The sequence below is a fragment of the Meleagris gallopavo genome, chromosome 9 (assembly GCF_000146605.3).
Source record: "Meleagris gallopavo isolate NT-WF06-2002-E0010 breed Aviagen turkey brand Nicholas breeding stock chromosome 9, Turkey_5.1, whole genome shotgun sequence".
NCBI lineage: Eukaryota > Metazoa > Chordata > Aves > Galliformes > Phasianidae > Meleagris > Meleagris gallopavo.
In genome coordinates this window covers 12143949-12167535 of record NC_015019.2, presented here as the reverse complement: position 1 = coordinate 12167535, position 23587 = coordinate 12143949, and the positions used below count along the sequence as shown (strand labels likewise).

The following is a 23587-nucleotide window of genomic DNA, read 5'->3' as shown; positions in this document are numbered from 1 at the left end:
CGAGGCGGCCGCCGTTTGTGCCGCCGGAGCTTTTGGGGGTGGGGGCTGAGCCGGCGCGGTGCGGTCCGTGCCCCCCCGCAGGGACAGAAATCCCAAAGGCACCGCGGTTGTTCCGGCTCCGTCATTCACAAACGGATGCGGATCTCCCGAACGCGGACTCTGCTCTCCCGCATGCGGGGGCGTCTCGGAGGTTTCTGCCCCCCTCTCTCCCTCCCCACGCACCCCGTGCCGGTTTTCTAACGCCCCCGGCCCGCAACCTCAGCTGCAGCCCTGCCCGGATCCGCGGGGTGCGGGGCAAGGCCGGGGCTGGGGGACCCCGCGGGGATCACGCGGTGCGGTTCTGGCAGTGGGGGAGGTTCGGGTGGGGGCCCCGAGCACCCCCGCAACGGGCAGGAATCTCACCCCAAATCCCGCAGCGCTCGGACGCGGCCTCCGGGTCCCTCTGTCAGCTCCTCCTGCGCTCTCACCTGCAGAGATCACCCCGTGCGGGTGGGTCTCTGGGCAGGCACCAGCCCCGCGGTGTCCTTCGGGTTCTGAGCCAGCCCGAAGCTTCCCAGGGGGCACATCACATGTGTGGTTCCACCTGGGGACACAGCCTGTGTGCGGTCCTATCCGGGGACACACCGCATGCACGGTGTCACATCCCACACGTGGTCCTACTTAGGGGCGCATCACATCTGCAGTCCTACCTGGGGACACATCCCTTGTGGCCCTACATGGGGATGCATCGCATACATGGTCCTATCTGGGGACGCCAGCTGTGCTCCCAAGGGAGGATGCCGCTCCCAGCCCGGCTCTGAGGGCCGCTCCCCCACCAGAGCAGGGCACAATCCGTCTGATGGCACCGCTGGGATCCCAGCCATGCAACCTTTGTGTCCCGTGGGCGTTTGCTGTCCCTAGCAGCAGATGAATTCCCACTGGCGGGAGCCCTGCAGAAGGCTCCTCACCCTATAGTGCTGCTAGTGCCCAGGAGATGGGAAAACCCCTCTGCCTTTGGGATGGTGCTTGGTGGCCACCTGCAGCCCTCAGAGCACTCTGCCATTGGTAAGTGCACAGGGACAGCCACGAAGCAAGGGGCAAAACTGTTTTCCTAGGAAAAAAAAGGCTTTTGTACAATTTTCTTCCTCCTCTTGTGCTGTGCCAACTGTGCCATCCCATCAGCAACTGCTGCAACTTCACTATGGTGCACCAAGTGATAGGGAGCTCTGGGACCGTGCAGGGAGAGAGGCAAACCATTAAGGAAATTAATAGTGATAACCAATTATTAGCACCAACCCAATGAGTACACACAGCACAGCAGTGAGGGAGGATTCCTGAGTTTTTAGGGAGGGCAAAATAAGGCTTAAGGGGTCCCCTGTGAGCAGAAGGGCTCTGCTCACCAGTGCAAGACATGGGGATCCCAACCAAATGTGGACCCCCCCAAACCCTGTGGTATTTTTTTGGGGCCAGGCTATAATTAGCAGCAGTTCTCCAGGAGCTGTCGCTCACCGTCACACTGCGCTTTCTTTTCTTAGGAATATGACTAACCTGTGAATGATTAAACGCGCTTGGGGAAAGGGGAGGGGGGAGCAAATATGAAGAGAAAAGAAAGCTTTCAGGATGCTCTGTGCAGCCTCAGAGAGCAGGAGGAGCTCAGGCACCCACAGCGCTCCCTATGAGGATGTTCTGAGCAGGTGCTGGGGCACTGGGCAGTGCTGGACCTCCCCTGGGGCAGAGTTCCTTTGAGCACAGCAGGTCCTCCAGGCCCACCCCTCCCTGTGGCTTCCAGAGCCGCCTCACTCTAACTGCTGCCCTTTCAGGGGAACACATGGCTGCCAGGAGCCCAAAGTTGGATCCTGCTGCTGGAGATGGACTATTTCAAGGAGCTTTGATGCTTTGTTGGAAGTATTTTTAGTCAGGAAAAAAAGAAGGTAATGCAGTTCACGGCTCTCGCAGGAATTCTCCTGTCCCCTATCAGTGCTGTTCAGCTGCTCAGAGCATGGTTTGGGCTGCGGAGAGACAGCACCCAGCAAGGCACTGCCCAGGTCCAGCACTTGGTCACGTCCAGTCAGAGGCAAATGGGAATTCCCCAAGCCAAGTGTGATGTGGACCTGCTGCGCACGGAATCGAAACACTCAAAGATTCTAAATTACGTTTATATTCCCTTTCATTCCATCCATGACAAGCCGTCCATCCCCAGAGGTGTCCAAGAAATGTGGATATGTGGCACTGAGGACATGGTTGGTGGGCACATGGGCAGGGTTTGGCGGTTGGACTCAATGACCTAAGAGGTCATTTCCAACCTTAACAGCTCTGTGAACTCCACACACCCACAGTGCAGGGATGGGCTTATGAGAATGTTTCTGCTCTGCTCCCACCGCTCGCTTCTCACAAGCCCTTCACTCCCTCCTGCTCCGCACACACACTCCATGGTCAAGGTGCAACCCAGTGAATCAGTGTCACCGTGTGCCCCAGTGCCTGCAGGGCTTGGAGCTTCTTCTGCTGTGAACTGAAGCGACCACAAAGAAGTTTGGAGGACTAAGCTGGATTTTTTCCAAACTCGTACTCTTTTTGCTTGGAGAAATATTGTGACTCAAAATCTGAAAATGAGCAGTTCAACATCAAAAAGAGAAGGGGGGTGGGGAGCATTGCCAAGAATAACACCTCCCTGCCACCCCCATAGCTTTGCTGAGGAGGAGCTGAGGGTTCACTGGTGCGAGGCTGTAAGCAACGGGGCCTGGAGGAGAGGGGTAGCAGAGCAGCATTTGAGCAATGGCACATTTCATCTTAGGATTTTAATTCCAAGAGCACAGCCCTCTGTGCCGAGCTGCTCTGGCACAGCTGTCCCCTGGTGCAGAACTTCCAGAGGTGGCTTTCCTGTGCGTCCCGTCCCATCCCATCCCATCCCATCCCATGATCCCAGGCTGCAGGATGCTCAGCACAACACAGTCTCTGCTCCCTGCTTTCCAGAGCTGCTGGCTCCTCGCCTTGTTGCAGTACATGCAAGCTGCTTTATGCTGAAGGAAACAAATGCACTAATAGTGTAGTAATTAGGACACTTAATTACTGATGAAGTTACTCATCTCCTACTGAAGACTGCTTGCCACTTGCCTTTGTGTCAGAGAGAAGCAATGTTTCCAGCTGTGACCTTGCTCTCATCCTGGCCACGCTCTGGTGCTCAGGAGCACCACGAGGTCTGCGCTGGCTGCAGGCTGAAGCCCAGGAGCTCATCCTTCCCCTGCAGGCCCTGAAGCCTTGGGAATCCCTAAGGAGCACCAGCAGGACTGAGCTCATACACAAATCCTAGTGCAATCCATGCCCCTGCTGCCTACAGCTGGATTCACATGGAGAGGACACTTCTCAGCAGCGTGGCATCAACAGACTGTCCTCAATTAATTTGGGCCAATGTATCTGGAGTAATACCTGTTGGGACCTGATATTTTAAGGCTTTGACTGATCTTGGTACAGACGAAAGGAGACATCAGCCAAGTGGGACCTACAGTGCAGTCTGTCCATGCACCAGCACTGGGGTGACACCAACCTCCAGCACAGCATGGGGCACCCAGGAGTCAATGCTGCTCCTCATCTCACTGGGGTGCAGAGATGGCTTCTTGTAATGCAGAAAGAATTGCACTCGTGCCAGGGCAAGCAGGCACTGCTCGTGGGCTGCTGCCTGTTTGTGAAGGAGCTGAATGGTTGGTGCTGGAAGATATACCTACTGCTGCTACAAACCCAGCACACAGCTGCTGGCAGTGCAATGCTCACCTGAGACTGGGGCCATTTGCATCTGCTTTGACACAAAAGCAGTTTCACATGTGACAGATCTCAAGCACATCCCCTCCAAACACACAAAGACAACTTGGTTAAAAGCAACAGCCAGATGGCAGAAAGGATGGAATTGTCTCTCTCTGCAAAGCGAGTGCTGTCTTCAGAAGAAAAATAGAAGAGGATTGAAGTGTTATCCCCCCCAACACTGCTTCACTGTTAATGTTTTGTACTCTGATTTATCACTTGTAGGCATCTGTCCTCCCTTTGGGCCAGACTCTGAGCCATCTGATCGAGTTGTACACATCCCTGTTCATTGCAGAGGAGTCAGAGTGATGGCCTTTAAAGGTCCCTTCCAACCCAAACGATTCTATGATTCGGCCTCTGCTTTCAGGACAGGCAATGCAGGCTGGCTGCAGTGAGGCCTGATGGCACCGGGAGGAGGGATGCAGGAAGGTTAATGAGTGCAACAACAGCAAATGCTAGCAGGACTCTACATATTGCAAATTAATTATGTTTCAGGGGATTGTTTCGTTTTGATGAACGCCGAGGACTACAATGGGAAGGTTTTATTTGTCTCGGGGCCTTTGTTAGTCTATTTTCTTTCTTGTACCAATCAAATATGATTTGTTTTAAACATATCCTAAACAGAGCTGGCATGGTGACTTTAAAAGCTCCTGCTGGTAACTCGAACATGCCAAGCACAAGCACCAATTCACAGTCTCTGCTTCTGTAGTCTTTAGGGCAGAACCTCTCCCCAAGCACACAGCTGGATATGCTGACCTGGAAGCAGAACAGCAATGCCAGGCACATTTTGCTCTGCTGCTGCTTATCAGTGGTGGGCAACAGGCATGGGATGGTTCTGCCTGCACTGCAAGGCGATGTTCTGGGGGAGGCCTACAGCAAGAGGACAAACTCAACTATTCATCAGCGACGGGCAAGAACCAGCCCTCCAATATCAACCCTGCCTTTGCTACTCAGAGCTGAACTCACATCACTCTCAGGTTTTGGCTGGCTATTCTCAAATAAAACCAATTCTGGGTAAAGCTCTTTCTCAAGTCACTGGAAGTCAAGCTCAATTCACAAGAGTAAAAAAAAATAGCCCTGTTTATTTATTTCTAATCGTGACCCAGCAGGATGAGGACCAGACAGAATTTTGAATAGGAAATATGCTTTTACTGAGCAGCTGTCACTTTCAAATCTTACCTGCTTCTACTGAACTCTCAGCCCCACAAATTCCTACTCAAAGCAGCAACCTTTAATCAAGTTTTCCCCACGTAGAAGTGAATGACACAGAAAGACCTGTCCTGCAATGAACCTGAGCAGCTCTGAGCATACAGTACTATTTTTGCTTTGAAAATGTCTCTGCTGCAAATACTATCTGACTGATCTGGAACAAAGTCTTATGGAGTCCAATAGCAAGGGATGGAGGAGGGAGAAGGAAAATGGAAATCAGAGGGAAAGGCAATGCCAGAGCTATTACAGGTGATGAAAAACACAATAGGAAATAGCAGCAGGATGGCAGGTGGGAGGAGGCTCTGGGTAACCTCTCTTTGGTTTACCAGCACATCAGTTGTAACCTAAAATGCTGATTTATTCCTTTCTCTTACTTGAAACTGCTTCCACACAGGTTTCATGCATGAAAACACAGCGACCAGGATAAGCCAGCCTGCCAGCAGAGAAAGAAGCTAAGGAGAGAGTGACTAAGCAATTACTTTTGTTTCTGCCTTGGGTGGCAATTCAAGGAAAAGCATTTGTGTCATGTGCGTTTGATCATACATGACCTTTATTGGAGACAGGTGGGGTCATTTATTATACAGAAGTAACATCACACTATTCTCTTCCAATTTAATTCCTTTTAGTTTCCTTATAAATCTGTAGCAAAAGTGCACTTTTAACAGCTTTTAATCTATAGTATATATCTTTCAATATTATCTCTCGATCAAGTATTTGTAAAAATGTACCACCAGATATACAAAATACATGGCTAGTGTACTACACTGATTTTTGCATTTACTGTTTAGATTACTTTAAACTCAGTGCTGTTTGTTTTTGTTTTTTTTTTACTTATTTTTTGCAAGACTTACTGATGACAGGCTTCTGGTACTGATACCAGGAGAGGACTCACAGCTCGTGTGAGAAGAAGGGGAGAAGACACTTAGCCAGGAACAATTTTCACACAACAGGACAAGATGACAAGGAGGTTCATTGTTACTGAATATGTACTTCGTATAGTAAAAAATAATTTAAAAGATGTCCACACTTATCCTCTGAAGAAGGAGATGTGCCATGAGAATGGAACCTGTACTCAGTTGGAATACAATGGTTACGAGTAATTTGTATTTGGAAGGGAAATTAACAATGAATGTTATGTTTCTGGCCATGGTAAGGGAAACAAACACATGCACCTGACACAAGAAGGTGTTTGTGAGATGCCATTTTCCTGAGGACAAGATTTTGGTAAATATCTTAGATCCTGTCCAAGCCACACAATTGCATAAGTTACATGTCCTCAGGAACAACAACAACGGTGGAACACACGATGAGTGGCGGTGCTGGGAACGGCCACACGGAGGACAGCTCCTGTGTTATCTAACAAGATGAAAAAACATCAATTTCCATTGGTAGTTCAGAGCCAGCTGCAATAAGCTTTGGCACAGTAACAGGACTTTTGAAAAATAAAACTACATTTCATTTTCAGATATTTCTTACAAACTCCCATAAGTCTTTTCTTTCTTGTTACCCTTGAGATTATAATATATATACATGTAACGAATAATTACTTAATTTCAGTCTTCAGAAGACTAACAATTTCCCCTGTTAAGCAAGGCCTATAGAGGTAAGACAATCAGAAGCTTTTTTTTGGGGGGGATGGGTTATGATTCCCAGCTTGGTACAAACCTTACCAACAGATGAGGAGCACTTAGCAAGGTAATGTCTGGGTTGGTTGGTTTGTTCTCCTTCTTACACTTACTTCATTGTCTTGAAGACTGAGAACAACTGGATTAGTTCAGTAAATAATGTTTCCCTTGGTTAACCCTTCCCAATTAGCACTATTTCAGTGTATTAGCATAGATTCAAAATGCTAGTTGCATCAGTTTACTACGTATTGATGAAATGTTGAACAGATCCCTGTTTCAAAAAGAGGGCACTTTTGGTTTATGCAGTAATTCCAAGAAATGCTTTCTACAGCAACTGGTTGCCAGACATTCTTCAAAATGTAACTGATTTGCTGCTCCCCTCAATCTGCAGCAATGTGGATCTCAGTCAAAAGATCTGCTTAGAAACAAAAATGAACATTGGGCTGAATGTGGATCATGTCCCATGCCTTCCAAAGAAGAAACAGAACAGTAAAAATAAAAATAAAAATTAAAATTAAAAAAAAAAAAAAAGCAGTGCTGTTAGTGTTACCTAAAACCAAGATAATGCATACTAGAGAACTTACACTGCTGCAGTCAGTTTGTCTGTTTGCTTTTTTTTTTTTTTTAAATTACAAACTTGACATTTCCAATATGTCTTAGCTTTGTTCTGCTTCTCAAGTCTGAGTCACCAAAAATATCCAGCAACCAGCTGCTGTGCATATCCTAAAATATGCCTTCAGCTGACACTGAATATTGAAATCATTCTGCTAAAATACAGAAAAATGACGATGATAGAAACCAAGGTATAGCCTCGGGCCAATGTTAAATGGTAAAAATTCTACAGTGCTACTTTTAAAACTCTTCTTCAGTCCACAAACAAATAAGCAGCCAGGTTTCAAGTAGAGGTAACACAGATTTTGGAAGATAGCACATAAAAAAAAGCCCAGAAAGAAAACTGGAGCAAAAGCTCTTGTTATGGCAGTCAGCACTAATCCTCCAAGAAACAGCAGAGAGAAACCTCTGTTCACCCTGCTGGATCTGTCCTGGTCCTTCAGCAACAATGAGGAACTGCTTCTGCTGTCACAATCGTGTTCCATTTTGACATATCTTGATCCCTTTTATTTATACACACATCTTTTGTTTTAGTCTCTTGACTGGTAGAAGAGGATATATCCAGATTCTGAGTTTTTGGAAATGTCTGATGTTAGCCCATAGAACTCTTCAATGGCTTGAGCATCGATTTTCTGAAAATTAATGAGAGGTAAAGTTAGTCTCAGTCAAAACGCCCTTCACAACAAAGCATTATTTTCCAATTCTTTGGGGTGATGCTGGAAAGCCACAGTGTGTTAATACAATGATTTTTCAGTATTATTGAATACAACAAAATGAATACAACACAACTTTTTCTCAGCTTACCAACTTACCAGTGACTGAACAGAAGGAAATCAACATGAGATAAGAAAGCCCTGAAGTGGTACACTCTTAAACTGGACTATAAAAAAAGGGAACAACGAGACCATATTCTTAAAGGTTACACAACATTTTTATTTGCCTTTTCATTTAGGCTGGAGTTACCCTTCCTCACCATAGACTTGTAATGTAAATGAAAAAAAGATTCACTGATCAGCAAAGAAAGTCGCTGTGCAGCTGGGACATAAGGTACATAAGGCCCTTCTTGAGCAGACTTAACACTGCTAAAGCAATTGCAGATTTTTAAACTCTTGTGACTCTCTTACGTGCACCAGAAGTCCTGCAAATGCTGCTGGCTGACTACACCATGAAACCTGTGGATCACGTCTGCCTTCCAGTCTTAGGGTTTGCTGCTACAAAGCTTGCTGCAATGTTATCACAAGACTTGTGCTTCAGGAGAAATAACTTATTTGCTATGTTCATAGAATTCAATGGCCTGCATCTAAATAAAGTTGTGACATACTTTAAAGGTCTGGGGGGGTCATTTTAAAGGGCTTTCAAAGATGCAATTTCTACTGTCTTGAATCAGCTCCTGAGAACAACTGGCTTCATATTACCAAACTTGGTCTGCAGTCAGTGGAGAACAAGTGCACAGACTGAAGCACTGAAATAAACACTCCCAATAATATGGGTTGCTCAGCATTCCACTGTGTTTTAGTGCTTTTGGACTTCATATTCAAAGACAAGAGGCTGCAGTAGCCTGAACTTGTGGAAGGCAAGGTGAGAACAGTCTAAATATTTGAAGAAACAAATCAAAAGAAAACCAACCAACAAACAAGGAAACCAGCTTTATTCCTTGAGGACTAAACCTGGGGAAGCAGAGAGGCAGACAAAGTACAAGAATGTCTCTGGGTTGAACAAGTCTGCTTTGATCATGAAAGGGAGCAGCAGAGACCAACCTGCACTTACTTTACCTAAGAGAAAGGAACCACACCATGACTGCATCCAGGAGCCTCCTCAGCTCCACAATCTATTTGGCAGCGTGCTACAATGCTGCTCACTGAACAGACTTCTGCACCACCAGCAAACACAAAAGCGTTGGCTTCTTTACATGGCACTGCCAAAAACCCACAAGCTTAGGTCATCCTTTTCCCAGCCTTTCTGAAGCATTGCACATGAGAAAAACATAGTAAGTTTCCAGAGGATATATCAACTGCAAGACTGAGCAGCAGAAAATTCTCCCTTGCATAGTTTTGTTAAACAAAAATATTCGCTGTGGGGGGGGGAAGGGGGAAATGTTTTATTTCCTCTATTTGAGGACTTCAGAGAAGCTGAAATCCAGCATAGGACTTTTGCATTTTCACACAATTTATTAGCATAATACCTACTGCAAACTGCTAGATACATTTTAATTTAAAAAAAAAGCAAAAGAACATTTTTTCAGTCCTTGTGATATATTTAGCTGACAACTCAAACATGCTTTATTTTAAGTCCCAACTAGCTTGTCATGCAATCAAATCTATTTCTACTACTACTCCTTCTAAATGCAACTCCATTAATTTACACAGACTAATTCATCCCACAGGTATTTTTAGTCTATCACGACAAAATCTACTTCTTTTTATAATTCCACTATTCACAGAAAGCAGTGGAAATTAAAGAGGATCATATAGACCTTCTTCTTCCCATCTTTAGTTGGCCACGTGCACTGGGGACCGCAAGGTTTTACCCAGTTGGAGTTTTACAGTAACAACTGGTTGATGATTTCTCAGCTACTTTAAGGGCTCTGTAGCCTCACCTGGCTTTAAGACATCTTTTTCTCCATTAGCAGAGCTTAAATAGCCTTTGCTTATTTCCAGACACTTATTTCAGTTTCTCAGACCAAATCTTTCTTGCATACCATTCACAGCATTCAACTGAATCATGCAAGTCTCTGAGCAAATATTTAGGAGAAGATGTACAATCATTCTTGCCCTTTTCTGATTTTGGAGAACTCGTGAATGGACCTTTTTCCCACTGTTTCCAATAAATATCATCACTGTGATGTATCACTTAGTTGCCCAAATGACAACGTACCAAACTTGTCAGAGATCATTTACTCAGGCTCCTCAATTCATTTTGCTTGGAGCAGGATTTCATTTGGGCTGACCTGCCTCCTGGATTTCATGCCATTCCTTCCACATATGCTGCAGTATCTGTAATTCTCATCTGTCTCCAATTGAATTGAATTGGCCTTCCAACTAAACCCAAACAGATAAATGTGACTTTACCGCTTATGACATTTGGTGGGTAATAAGAATAAACTACTTCCAATTGATACTTCAGAGCTATTAATTCCTTTCACTTATCAGAAATGCAACAAATCACCTAAATCAGATTAAAGGGGAAAAGGCTCTCTCCTGCCTTCTCTTTCAGTTGCAATATTTGTACACACACAGGTACAAAGAACCTTGACTTCACCTTCTGGCGCCTGCTGACGAATACCCGTCTTGTTATGGAGCCAATTCTCACTAAAAATGTTAATTCTCCAAAGCTTAAAAAAAGCCTGCTTTCATGTTTCGAGAGTCTCTGAAGAGTAGGAGGCTCCCGTGGGGAGCTCTGAAAACAGAAACCCCTCCAGGATTCATGTTTTGGGGACTCAAATGTTAGGGGCATTTTGCCACTCCATTTCTGAAGACCATCTCTGTAATGTCATACAGCATGATGTGTTTCTGTGGTGTCACTGTAAGGACAATCACAAGCAGCCTGAAAACAGCACTTGGTCAAGCTTGGAGCACATATTTAAATCTCTTTAGGCAGCAGATGGAACTGACAAAAGTAGTTCCAGCTTTACTTTGCTTTTTCAGTGAATAGCCTACAGCCCTAGTCAGGAACTAATTCTCAAGAGCTGATGACTAATTGGGGAGAGCAAGAACAGATGAGCAAAACTGCAGCCATTTCTTCCAGAAGCCTGTAGCATCAGTCTGCATCACCTCATTCTTCTTGGTTGCTAAATATCAAGAAATTTAGGTGTCCTCAATAGAAAGCTTCTATGGAAAGAAAGAGGTGCTTCAGACACACAGGGAGCTGAAAGGTAAGCTTCACCTTTACTGTACTTATAGAAGGTAGGAGCAGCCATGATGGATAACGAAGGGAGACAAATCCAGTAGGTATGCCTGTGCTACACTCTTCAAAACAGGTCAAGGAGCAGCACTGCTCAACAGAAAGCTTCACTGACCTCCAACAGCTTGCATGTAAAACTCACGTGCAATTTTTCACGCCCTCCATGGGAACAAAGCATCACAGAAAACAAGTACCACCTGTAAACTGCAGCCAGGGACAGCCTTCCAGCAGGAACAGAGATCAAACTCCCAGCTCTGCAGCTGGGACACATGGAGGGCTACAGGGCCACATTCCTAATCCTAATCAAGATTATGAAAAATCAACCATGAAAAACACACAAAAAAACATCTTTCCAGGAGAAAGAACTACATTCTAGCTTGCGACAGCTCCTCAAGCTTATTATCCAGTAACAGACAGCATACACTTGAAAGCTCTGTTTGGCACATCTGTGGAAGTGCCAATGATGTTTGTGGATAACAGAAATTCTGATTTGACCTAATAGCTAAAATACAACATAGATGTGACTAATAGAAAACAAATATAAAATAACTAGGTAGTTATTCTACATTGCTTTTAAAATGTCAAGTTTATTTCCTGGATGAAAAAGACAGTGAATACTTGCATTCAAAAATAATAAAGTTAACGTTATTTTAAAACGAGCTGACAGGTACATACTTCTGCCACAACAGAATAAAATGACCCACAGAAGATACTAATAGAAGAAAGATAATTATTCATAGTCATAAAAGCTTTACAAATCACCAGGAAGTAAGTCATCCCTGATGCTCAAAGCTACCTAAAGAAAAAAGTACACCATCATCACTTCAGCTCAAACAAGGATCTTGCTGTACCTATTCAAAGACTTAACAAGGTCACACCTCAACCCTGAGCATGAGATCTTAGAAGCAAACAATACACTTCTGTCTTTACACAAAGCAGTTCTATGGCAGTACCTCTACTATTCAATATATAATTAATATTAGGTGAAACATACAGATATGCGAATATTCAACAGGTATGTTAATAAAAAAAATAAGGAAAAACTTGCTTGATCAGACTTTAAACATTATCACCAGTAGTGCAAACATCTCAGGCCTTACTTCAGCCTCCCCAAAATTATTTTTTTATGCTTTCTACACTTATGTTTGTTGGGGGAAAACGTCTACAGAAAAGAAAGATGATAGTAAGTAATTAAATGCAGCAATTATATGCAACTATGGGAAAACAAGTTAGCAGAATAAGAACCCAAAATACAAGCACTTAAGGTCAAGACCACTGAAGTTTACTTCTGAAGTGTCCAGAATTACTCCATGCACTGGTTTTGCAGAAACCATTTCATAGGTACAAAAGTTAATCCCAGACATAAAAACAGGCCCTTCACAAAGCTGAAGAATGATGCTGTCTACACTTGTTTTCAGTATGTAAAAGCATACCTACCTCTACAATGTCATCATCAAACAGCAACCAAAAGCCATGGCTCTTCACAATGGTGATATAATGGCCACGATTTGGACCGCTGCCAGAAAAAGAAAAGAGAAGGAGCAAACACTTATCACTCTCCTATGAAGGCAGGTTTGCTGTTCTCCCACATGACCCTAGCTACTACTGGCAGAGTTGGACTTTCCAGCTTTTAGCGTTGCTAACACTGCCCATAACACTAATTCCTAGATCTTGTCAAGTTACTTGAATTAAAATTTCAATCTTTGCCACCTGTCAAATAAAGTTTATTTGTAATACACAATTTTGTAAATATTTTAGATAGCCATTGATATGTTTAAAGAAAACCAAAAGGTAGTTATTTTGATCACTGTTTGGTCACGTTCACCACCACTGGGTATTCTGACCACTCAAAAAATGCTTATAAGCCTTTTCCTGAAATGCTTAATTTACACAGATGTTTTCAGTTTCTTAGTGTGGCTTAGCAGCTGGCTGATTGCAGATGGGCTTCCTGCAACTGCTATTCAGAGCTTTCCAGGGCAGCTTCCCACCCAGCCCAATTCTATTTCCTATATCTTGAATGCTTACCTTGAAGGAACGGGACAACAAAATGACCTAAATCAAAGGGAGAAGCATCTACAGAGTAAACGTACTGTCCTAAAAACCTGTCAGTTTGGGGTAAGAATCTGCCATCAATCTAAACTCAAACTCTGAAAGAACAATTCAAGGACACAGCAAACAAATATATATATATATATATATTTTTTTTTCTTCCAACTTTATTTTTTGCTAAGGATCGACATAAAGCAGAAAATTGCTGATTTACCTTCAACACAATACCTGTCACAGAAATAAACTTTTGTTTACAGCGATTAAATGAAAATCAAATCACAAAGACCAAATATTTAAAACAAGTGGTGAAAATTCCAATATTTCAAAAATATATTCTATCCTAAGCCTTCAGTAAACTCCTTGAGAAGTAAAACTCCAAAAGTTGTGGAACACCTTAAAAGTCCAACATAAGACAACAGGTTTGATAAAAAGCAAATTCACTTCATCCATCTAAATATGTTGTAGCAATGTAAATAAATGGCTATTTGTACTGGTAATTATAGACACAGAAATTAAAAATCTACAGGATATGAAAATAGGAAGAGATCTTAAAATATTTTTTAAAAAAGCACAATTCTACCACAAGATAAATCCCCCAGAATTATAGTTTAGCTATACTAAATCTGTATTGTTTTACTCCTCACAAAGATGTTTTAAACATTTGTGCTGTAGTAACTTATTATTTTAGAACTCACACTTTCAGAAGTTAATCATTTATTTATTCAATTCTACGACTCTGTTTTTTCCTGAGTGATTACTTTTTTAAGTTCTGTTTTTAAAAGGAGGAAAACACTACCACTATAAAAATTTAACAGAGTAAATTAGAAAGAAAAAAACCTCAGCAATACACTGTTGATTCCACATGGTGGCACCAGCTTCTAAAAAACACAAACCTTCCAGCCCTGGAAATAGCAATGGGATCTGTAAATTACTGCTATGTTAATAAGTGTTCTTCAGTATTTGTTATTTCACCTTAGCTTCCCTGGAAAGCTGGTGGGTTCTTGTTGTTGCTCTTACTTTGCTAAAGCTCACAGAAATGGTTTGTCTGAATTGCCAGCATATCTGAGAGCTGATAACTGAGCAAGGTTTAGAGCACATGTTCTGAAAGCAAAATTTAAAACACAGTAAAAAAAAAAAAAAAAGTAAAAGATGACCTACAAATCATCGTTAGTAAATAAATACATACTTTCAGACAACTGCTTCACCTGCTTCAATACCATTACAAAATGGCGAATGGATGACAGACTCATTTTAAATGTCAAGACAATACATTTGAAGTTCAGAAGGCACCAAAATGACATACCTGCCACAGTGAACAACTACAGCCACAAGGTCATACATTCTGTCAGGATTTGTAGCATCTCCTGACGTGTTAAAAAGCCGGAGCTCCAAGGGAAAGACGACACGGTAGGAGAGTTTGGTGTATCGATGCAGCTGGTCCATGTATTTGAACCTTTTTAAGTGCAGAGCTAGAATCATGGGCAACTTCTTCACTCTCATTCTGAACCACAGAAATAAGTTAAACAAAGAACAAGGTATTAGCAGATCATCTAAAATAAAGCTTTATTCTAAACAAGTTTCAGTAACAAAAAGTCTCTTAAAATACATCTAAACTGTTGATGAAGATTTAAAAACGCTCCTTTTCTCATATATATTCTGGTGAGAACAGGCAACATTTCCTCCAAAAGATTAACTACACAACTGACATCTGAATGCAGGACAACTGTCAGTGTCGAAAATATCATGTTTTTCAGCATATCAGTGAGAAGAAATGGATGGAATAAATCCATCTGGATGCTCTGGCTGCTACCAAGCATGAAGTGCGAAAAGATCTTTGCACACAGTATTCATGGTGGAGGCAGACTGGATAGCTTTCAGTGGCTTTGAGCTGATTAATGCTAACTGGGGAAAACACAAATGTCTGGAAACACCAGATACAAGCTCTTCTGGGAGGAACACAGAATTAATCTCTTCATTTCTCTCTGATAAGGTTGCCACATAGTTACCAGATCTCTCCACTTATCCTTTTTCCTTTCCCTACCAAACACAGTTAAACAGTCTTGCATTTTCTTTTTATCAGTTTCACAGGGCAGATTTTCTAACAGCTGCCCGTTTTAAAAGAACGTTTACTTGAGCCTGAATATTTTAACCTTACCTCTTCTGTGCTTCCTGTTTACTGCGGCACTGCTCACAATAGTACTTATATTCACTGCACAGAGTTTCAGTATTACTAAACCCTCTGAAAACAAAAGTGAAAGAAAAATCAGATAGGCAGGGACATTCAGTCAGAGCAACCATTTAAAAGTTACTACTAATAATACGGAAAAACCAAGCACAAATCAAGGGACAAAATTCTTCTTATTCACATCAATCACAACTCCCAAACACAGCTCAGGTGTATTTGTCCCAGAATTTGGTTGTACTACCAATGCTCAGCTGGTAAGATCTGAAAGGATGGTCCCAGGTATTAACTTTCCAGGTAGGACTCAGTATAAACAGCAATAAGGCAATTGTGTTCTGATTCCAGAAACAGCCACTCCACGTTACATTTGGTGGCAGACATCAAATGTCCAAGCCTATGGTTGTTAGCCACTGACTAGCAGAAGTGGGTTATCTTTCAGCTCCCAGTAATTATACACCCCTTTTTGGCTATTAAAAAGCCACCTACTATACACAACTTGCTGTATCCTAGCAGCTGATAAGCCATGGATTTGGCAGTCAACTACATGGAAGAAATTGCTATCAGCAAAAAGTACACCTGATCACAAGAAGTAGGACCAGGCAACTCAAATACATTAATAATATTAAATGAAAACATTCTATGAATCCAAACAAACCAAGTTTAGTTTTGTAAACTCTACTGTATTACTTAACAAATTAAAATCCCCGTAAAAGAAAGCGAAACCCAATCTTACACACCACTAAGACATCAGTATACTCCTTTACTACCAATAGCCACTAAGAAACCAGTAGTTCCAATGATAAAGATGCAATACCATAAGCTGAAATGCATCAGCTGTTGCACATCAGAACAATTACACCACACTTTTCCCTCTGACCAAAAGCAGGTTACTTTTTTCCATTCATTTACCTCAGACAGTGTGTAATTGATGTATTTTGTTCCACATCAACCGATAGATCCAGAAAGTCCTCATCTTTGCTACTAACCTTGAAAAAAAGAGAAACATTTAATAACAGTTCAGGATCTTGCAGACTTCTTATAACCATTTCTGTAGCGATGCCGTGTCCTCAATGCAAACAGACTACTCTGATTTGAGAAAATATATACATACACACATACTCAGGCCCTCTCTTGAAGTAAATTAAAACTGAAAAGCTGGGGAAGCTTTAACCATACACTCCACTCTTTGAGATAAAGCTTTCTTCAGCATTTCAGAGTATAACAGTAAATACTTATAGGAAATGCAGGAACTGTCAGCTGGATTTTCAATTAAATCCCAAGAAGGGTTAGTGGTTAGGAAAACTGTCCTTCCATCTGTGGCACAAGCACATTTCACTTCAAAATACTTGAGAAAATCATATTTATGCCATTCAGAACTTCTATTCACTGTCTAGACATAATTTTAGATTTAAAATGCCAAGAAAAGGCGTTTCAGATTTAATTGCTTCTCTTTTTTTTTTTTTTTCTCTCCCCATTTGAGTTTTCATTGTTTTGAAATATTAAATCAGATACATCACATTGCTAAGCACAAACACCTGCTCTAAAGGTGGTGAGGTTCTTCTAATTCCAGACTTCCTGGCACTTCTTTTACTGTCAAATAGAATGGCTAACACCATGAAGCATAACCATTACACTCCGTTAATCCCAGAGTTAAATGACTAGTGAGCAATTCTCATGTAAAAACACAACATAAACTACCAATCACTGACACAAGAAATAACGTGAAGACAAAAAAGCAGCTCATATCAGCCAGGTACAGACTGCCTTGATGAAAACAGGGAGGAAGAATAAAAAAAAAAAAAAAACACTACGCTTTTTCTGAGAAACATACCTTAACGAGTTTTGGTTTGAACATAGAGGTGAAACAGCATAAAATAGGCTATGTTCCATATTTTAATAGAGAGAGTGCAATTTCATCTACCCTAATAAATGAAAAAGCGTGCTTAGTATTAGAGAAAATGATCCAGAACTTGCGAAAAATGTAAGAGATTTTGTTTAGTTTTAAACGTACAGCCTCACAATTAAGACATCTGGTTTCATTGGTTAGTGTTCCTTGGAAGATTTCATGGACCCACGTCAGATCAGTCTTGTCTCCTTCTTCGCTTTCAATGCTGCCATTCTGGAGTTTGCCATTCTGCTTCTCCTGCTTTTTCTCTTCTTGTAGCAAGTCAGCAATAGTGTTAAGTAGGTAGTTTAGGAATTCATGTGCATCCTGCTGCATGTAATTATCAAACAATTCTGAAAAGGAAGAGAACGTGGAGAATGAAAAACAATACAGATACTTCATAATATCAAACTCCTATGCTTTTAGAAATCAGTGTGTATCCTCTATCCTTCTCTACCTTACTATATGATCCCACTAATTATTTTAGGTTACACTTTCAAAAGTTTTTAATGAACTTTAAAGAACTTTGCTATCCTGGAAATGGAGGTTAGGTTACCCACTCCTATTCCTGAGGTTGCAAGAAACTGATAGGAAGCTGAAAAATAACATGAAAAAAACTTAGTTTGGGTGTTTCTTAGAACAGATAAAAGCCAAGTTTGTTTGTTGTGTTGTTTTGCTTTCCTATGGGGAAGAGAATAAAGAAATACTGATGGGCTGCCTTGGGCCATTAGTTCATTAAGTCCAGCGTTAAGGGGCAAAAATCCTTTAGGATTTTATCTTTTCAATCTCAAGCAGAGATGATAAATCAACATACAGAATTTTCCCTCACAAACTGGAACTGGGAAATAATCAGTAGTTCTCCTTGTAACAAATTTATCCTACCACAAATGTAAGAAGGCAGGCTGAGAGCTCCTACAGACTGACTGCCCAACTCTGGGAGGTGTGTTTAGCTGTCACAAATTCTAGCAACCACTGGCTTGTGGCAGGCTTCTACGGACCATGACACCATCAGGTATACAACTGGAGTACTGAGACTCGTATACACCCTCTTCACTTGGTCTATGCAAGTACAGAAACAAAGATATGTAGGTTAATCCTTTTATGATAGAGCTAATTCTGATATAATCTCTCTTCCTGTGTTACAGAGGTGACGAAATTCATACCAAACTGCAGTTCAAGAGCGTTCCAGAAATCTGCTAGGACCTGACAGTTTGGACTCACTTAAAAAAGAAACTGTGTTTACATTTTTATACACTTAGCTATTCAATGCTTCAATCTACATAAAGGCTTCATGTATTCATTTACCATTTTCTTTCCTCAATCGGGAAATAAATTTCTTGGGTGGGATGACTCCCACCTTCTTCTTTTGGGTAGCAATACTGTTGAAGAGATCAGAGAGGCATGTCAGGAGGCTTTCCTTCTTTCGAGGCTGCACTTTGTATGCCAGAACTTTTTCCCGAAATGGACGACAAAAATAAAGTGCCTGCAAGACTGAGTTGCAGTAGCAGGTATTGCCGAACTGGTTAAAACAGAACAAAAGGAAAACAAACATTTTCATATTAGGTCTGTTAAAAGGTAATAAAAGAGAACGGTTGCTCAACAGGAATGTCACATACTGAAAATGGAAAAGTTGTCTGTCAGGGGTCATTTATTGGGGTAATACTAAGAGACATCGTCTGGAAGACTCACCCTTTTATTACAACTGGAAGTTGCAATTAAATGAAGAAAACAGTCACAGTGGTACTAGGCACCAATTTTTTTAATATAAGGAAAGCACTGAGAAAAAGCCAATCGCGGGCTCATTGCAAAATTAACACTTGCAGAGACAACACGTTGTCAGTCCTGGATAGGGGAGATTCCTCTCTCACTGATGCGAAGAGGTACCAGCGATACAGTAGAACACAGGGACAAAGCAAATGGAGAAAGGATGAGACAGCATTGCTGCATCTGAACTGCACAACAGTAACTAGAGCTCAATGCATTCCTATTTTCAATTTGCCTGTGTCACAAACACAGGTTTATAATACACAGCTTACTGTTCAGAGGTAGTTAGCCAAGGTATATGTTAAGTATTTCCTGTTTACAATAAACTATTACGAGAGGTACATGATGCAGGCAAATCCAAAGAGCAGCTGGTTTACATCTGCCATATCTGAAGGCTGTAGGGCTGTGTCACTTTAGAGAAAGGAGGACAGCAGTAATGACTTCCAGAGGCAGCGTTCCACATTGCTTAACAAGGAGAAATGCTCCAACCACTGAGATAGAAGCATATCATCTAGAAGAGATGCAGCATTTTTTGAATTATTTCTTTGTAATTTATTGTGCAACTATATTTTACAATGCTGTCTCTTCATAAAAGTGAAGCAAGTATTTTATGTTTGCCAGTCTCCAGATATTCTGGCAGGGAGATTCTGCAGCTCAAGGGGAAAGTATTTGGATTTAAAAAAACGAGCGTACAAAGTTGACTATGGAATAAATACAACCACTATTATTCACCAGAATTTGGTGTAATTAATGTACCAAAATGATCACAAGTTTGCTGAGTGAAACAAAATTAACAGCTTTAATTCATCCTGCTTACAAGGTTCCATCATTATACATACATTAACATTAATTTATACCATCTGCAAACAACACAGAACAGTAGTTAAAACTCTCATTGACAGAAAGAAACAAATATACAATCTGAACAAATGTGAATTAGGACAGACCCTAATTCAGTATCTCCTTTCAGTATCTAAAGGGGAGCTACAGGAAAGAAGGGGACAGACTCTTTAGCAGGGTCTGTTGTGATAGGGCAAGGGGAAATGGTTTCAAACTAAAAGAGGGGAGATTTAGATTGGACATAAGGAAAAAGCTGTTCAAACAGTGAGGGTGGTGAGGCACTGGCACAGGTTGCTCAGAGAGGTGGTGGTGCCCCATCCCTGGAGACACCCAAGGTTCAGGCTGCACTGAGCTCTGAGCACCTGATGGAGCTGGAGGTATTCCTGCTCACTGCAGGGGAGTTGGGACTGATGGCCTTTAAAGCTCCCTTTCAACTTTAAGGATTCTATGATTCTAATTCATGTTAATGAGTGACCTAAAAGAACTAAGCCAGAACAAAATTAAATCTGGATACAATACAAAACAGGCATGAGAGCTACCAAAAGCCTTACTAAATACTTCACCTGGATACTTCATCTGCAAGCAGTAATGAATTGGCCTACAGTAATCCCAGAAAATAAAGAGACAGAAGAAACTAGAAATTATCTATCTTAAAAACTGGGAGGTCATGATGCACCTTAAGTCAAGAAGTTCACAAAGCACATAGCTACTGAAATTTCAGGACTGCCAAAGTGCATGAAGTTAAGTTGTTACACGTATTGCTTTGATGCTGCCCCATGGAGAAAAACTATTAGAATTAAACTACATGGAAGAGTTACACAGACAAAATTCAATCCAAGCAGCTTTAAAAATTCCTAACAGTAAGGTGCTAATGCTTTGTAGTCAAAGCTGTGTGGTGAAAAAACTCACTGAATGGTATGCTATAGGTTTTAAAAACCTCCTTGCAAATGGTATTTCAGCCTGCTTTGTTTACCACCACTTCTACATAACAACACAACACGGAAGCACTTTTCTTCAGTGACCAAGTCCAACCAACAGCCCCGCCCCACATGCCCACTAACCACATCCCTCTGTGCCACTTTGACCCTTTTCTTGATCACCTGCAGGGACAGTGACCCCCCACCTCCCTGGGCAGCCTGTGTCAGTGCAGCACTGCTTTCCAAGAAGAAACTCTTCCTGTTATCCAATCCGAATATCCAACTATTCTGTATGTTTATTGTCTTAGGTGTTTCACTGAAGCCAAGTACTTCACAAAAAGACCATGTGATGCATTTTATTTCAGAAATTCTGATTTCTGAAGTGCTAGAGCAAAATTCTTCCACCTTTGAGCGATTTAGAGCGTTGGAAAACTTATGAACAACTCAGTTATTGATCTGTCCTTCTCTGTATGAAACACAGCTTTCAAAAAATAAACAGAATTATGCAGCAGTGTTACAATTCTAACTTAAATAGGTCTGTGTTTAGAATGATGTAGTCATATCTTTCCAATCATGTCCATGATTTTGCTTAGAGAGAGGACAAAAAAAAAAAAAAGGGCTGTAACCATTTGTCTTCTACACAAAGTCACAAACCAAGCTGGCATGGCAGCTCTCAGTGGGCTGCTGAACATTTCCACTCCTGAAGTCAAGTTATATGCTCAGATCAAACACAGTTTGTGTGGAGAAAAAAAAACGTCTAACATGACCTAAAATACAAAGGAAAAGCAGGTACAAAAGTAGCTTTTTTAACATTTTTGTCATTCTTAAATACTTTCTTCTTAAAATTGATTGCATTTAGAGTCTACGTTACCTAACATGAGATGAACATACATAATTTTACACCTTCAATGTAAAAACAAAGAAATTGAAGGCTCATTAAGACAATAAGCTTTCAAAAATGAAAACTGAGATTGTTCCACCTCTCTTGCACTCCAGTTCTCCACTACACAAAATGCATCTCAGTGGGCTGTCAGTGTCAGAAGCACAGTCAGCCCTTTCCTCATACACACTGCAGGGGTGGTAGCATCTGCCTGACCGCAGGCAAGCTGGATCTGTTCACTGATCCAAAGAGAAACCTATTTAAATTTTTTTCTTTAAGTCTTCTTTGTCTATAAATTCAACATCTGATTCTATTTGCAATGCAACTACATATTTACTAGTACTGATGTTGATGTTATGAAACTGCACTCGGTAAAGTGCTGCATTTAATTTCAAGCCATAAAAGAACTATAAATAGCTTAGGAAAAAGCTCTCCAAAACAACAGCATGAAAACGACGATCCCCAAGAAACTGGCTGCAAGAAATAAAGCACAACAGAATTAGTCATATTTTGTCCTTGTGAAAAGAGAATGAATGTGGGTATAATAACTCTGGTTATTTTTAGAATGCTGTTTTCTCTCCTCACACAATTCATCACTCTGCTATTTATGTTACAATTGGAGATGCCTTCCATTTTGCTCATTATGGTACAAACCTCAGAAGCTTTGGAATGGCCATTAACACCATGCTTAAGAAGCATAACTCACTGTGCCTAGATGGCTTGTTGTCTGAGACCAAACTGCTAGGGGCCCACACAGAAGTCAATTAAATGAGTTTCTGATGAGCTGCAACAAATTACACTTTATAACCTAACTTGATGTGTCTGAAGACAGATCATCTTTCAGCTTCCAATGAGACATACCTATATGAGCAGTAAACACAAGCACACTTGTTGTGTTTTCACCACACCACATTTTCACTTCACAAGTGTGATGCCACAGAACTTCCTACACGTCGGCACAACGGCTGTCTTTTTCCTCTGGAAGTACCAGGAAGACCAACACCAGTTATCCCCATAGTTAATTTAGGTAGACAATCCTTACTGTCTACCTAACCAAGTCAGATGTATGCCAGCTGGCAGATACAGAAACAAAGCTTTTTAGAAGGACTCATCCCACAAGGCTGTCAAGCAAAAGAGAAAGAAAAAAGAGCATTCGTACATTTACTAAAATTATTGGCCAGGTTATTAACATTCATCTTCTGACCACTTCCTTGGAAGAGTTTCCCTGAACACCACACAGTACTATGTTTTTAGGAAAGTAACATTTTCATTTAAAAACCTCAAGGATCCCATAAGGAGCTCCAGTGTGTATCACTGTAACATCGTAGCTCTTCTCTACATGAAGAGAATACAAACAGCATGCAGACTTCACTATTCAGTGTTCTTTCCAGCCAAATATTGAAGTCTTATAGTTAGAAATGTAGCCAAGTAGGAAGAACTCTCTCACTAATCAATATTTACAGGCACAGAAAAATAAATATTTTTATTAAGGCAAAAAGCATACCTTAGTTAACAACACTGCACACATCACACTGCAAGATGTGGGGTCTGTGCAGTCTCCCCTTATGTCTAATAGAGAATCCTTTTAAATTCAAGATTACAATATTAATTAAAAAAAAAAAAAACAACAACCAAGAACACCCAAAAAAACAGCATTTAAAGCATAGAATATACACTTACATTGACCAAGCCAAAGTAATGCTCATTCACAGGGAACTGTTCAGGACCAATCTCTTTCTCCAAAGCTGAGGCATTGGCGCCCTGCAAAGAAACAATGTGTTAGAGGTGGGAATAATCTCCCCAAATCCAACAGAATTCATTATTGCCACCACAGGAGCAATGAAGCTAGGAAAACGAGCTCATTCCATCAAGAAATAACATCTTGTCTTTCCCATGTTCTTAAAAACCAAATCAACGTGATGTCTCTTATTTATCATAAAAGGCACCAGACTT

At 41.4% G+C, this 23587-nt stretch overlaps 1 protein-coding gene across 1 annotated transcript; it reads right to left on the bottom strand.

Annotated features, from left to right (window-relative positions):
• Positions 1–5812: 5812 nt before the first annotated feature.
• LOC100548808 (ubiquitin carboxyl-terminal hydrolase 12-like) lies at positions 5813–23395 on the bottom strand. The gene is made up of 8 exons (XM_010715351.1): positions 23315–23395; positions 18539–18612; positions 17360–17586; positions 16258–16334; positions 15322–15405; positions 14470–14667; positions 12555–12633; positions 5813–7849 (listed from the first exon to the last, which is right to left on the bottom strand). The coding sequence occupies exons 1-8, from the start codon at positions 23338–23340 to the stop codon at positions 7748–7750; spliced, it is 867 nt and encodes a 288-aa protein (XP_010713653.1). The 5' UTR covers positions 23341–23395; the 3' UTR covers positions 5813–7747.
• Positions 23396–23587: the final 192 nt, after the last annotated feature.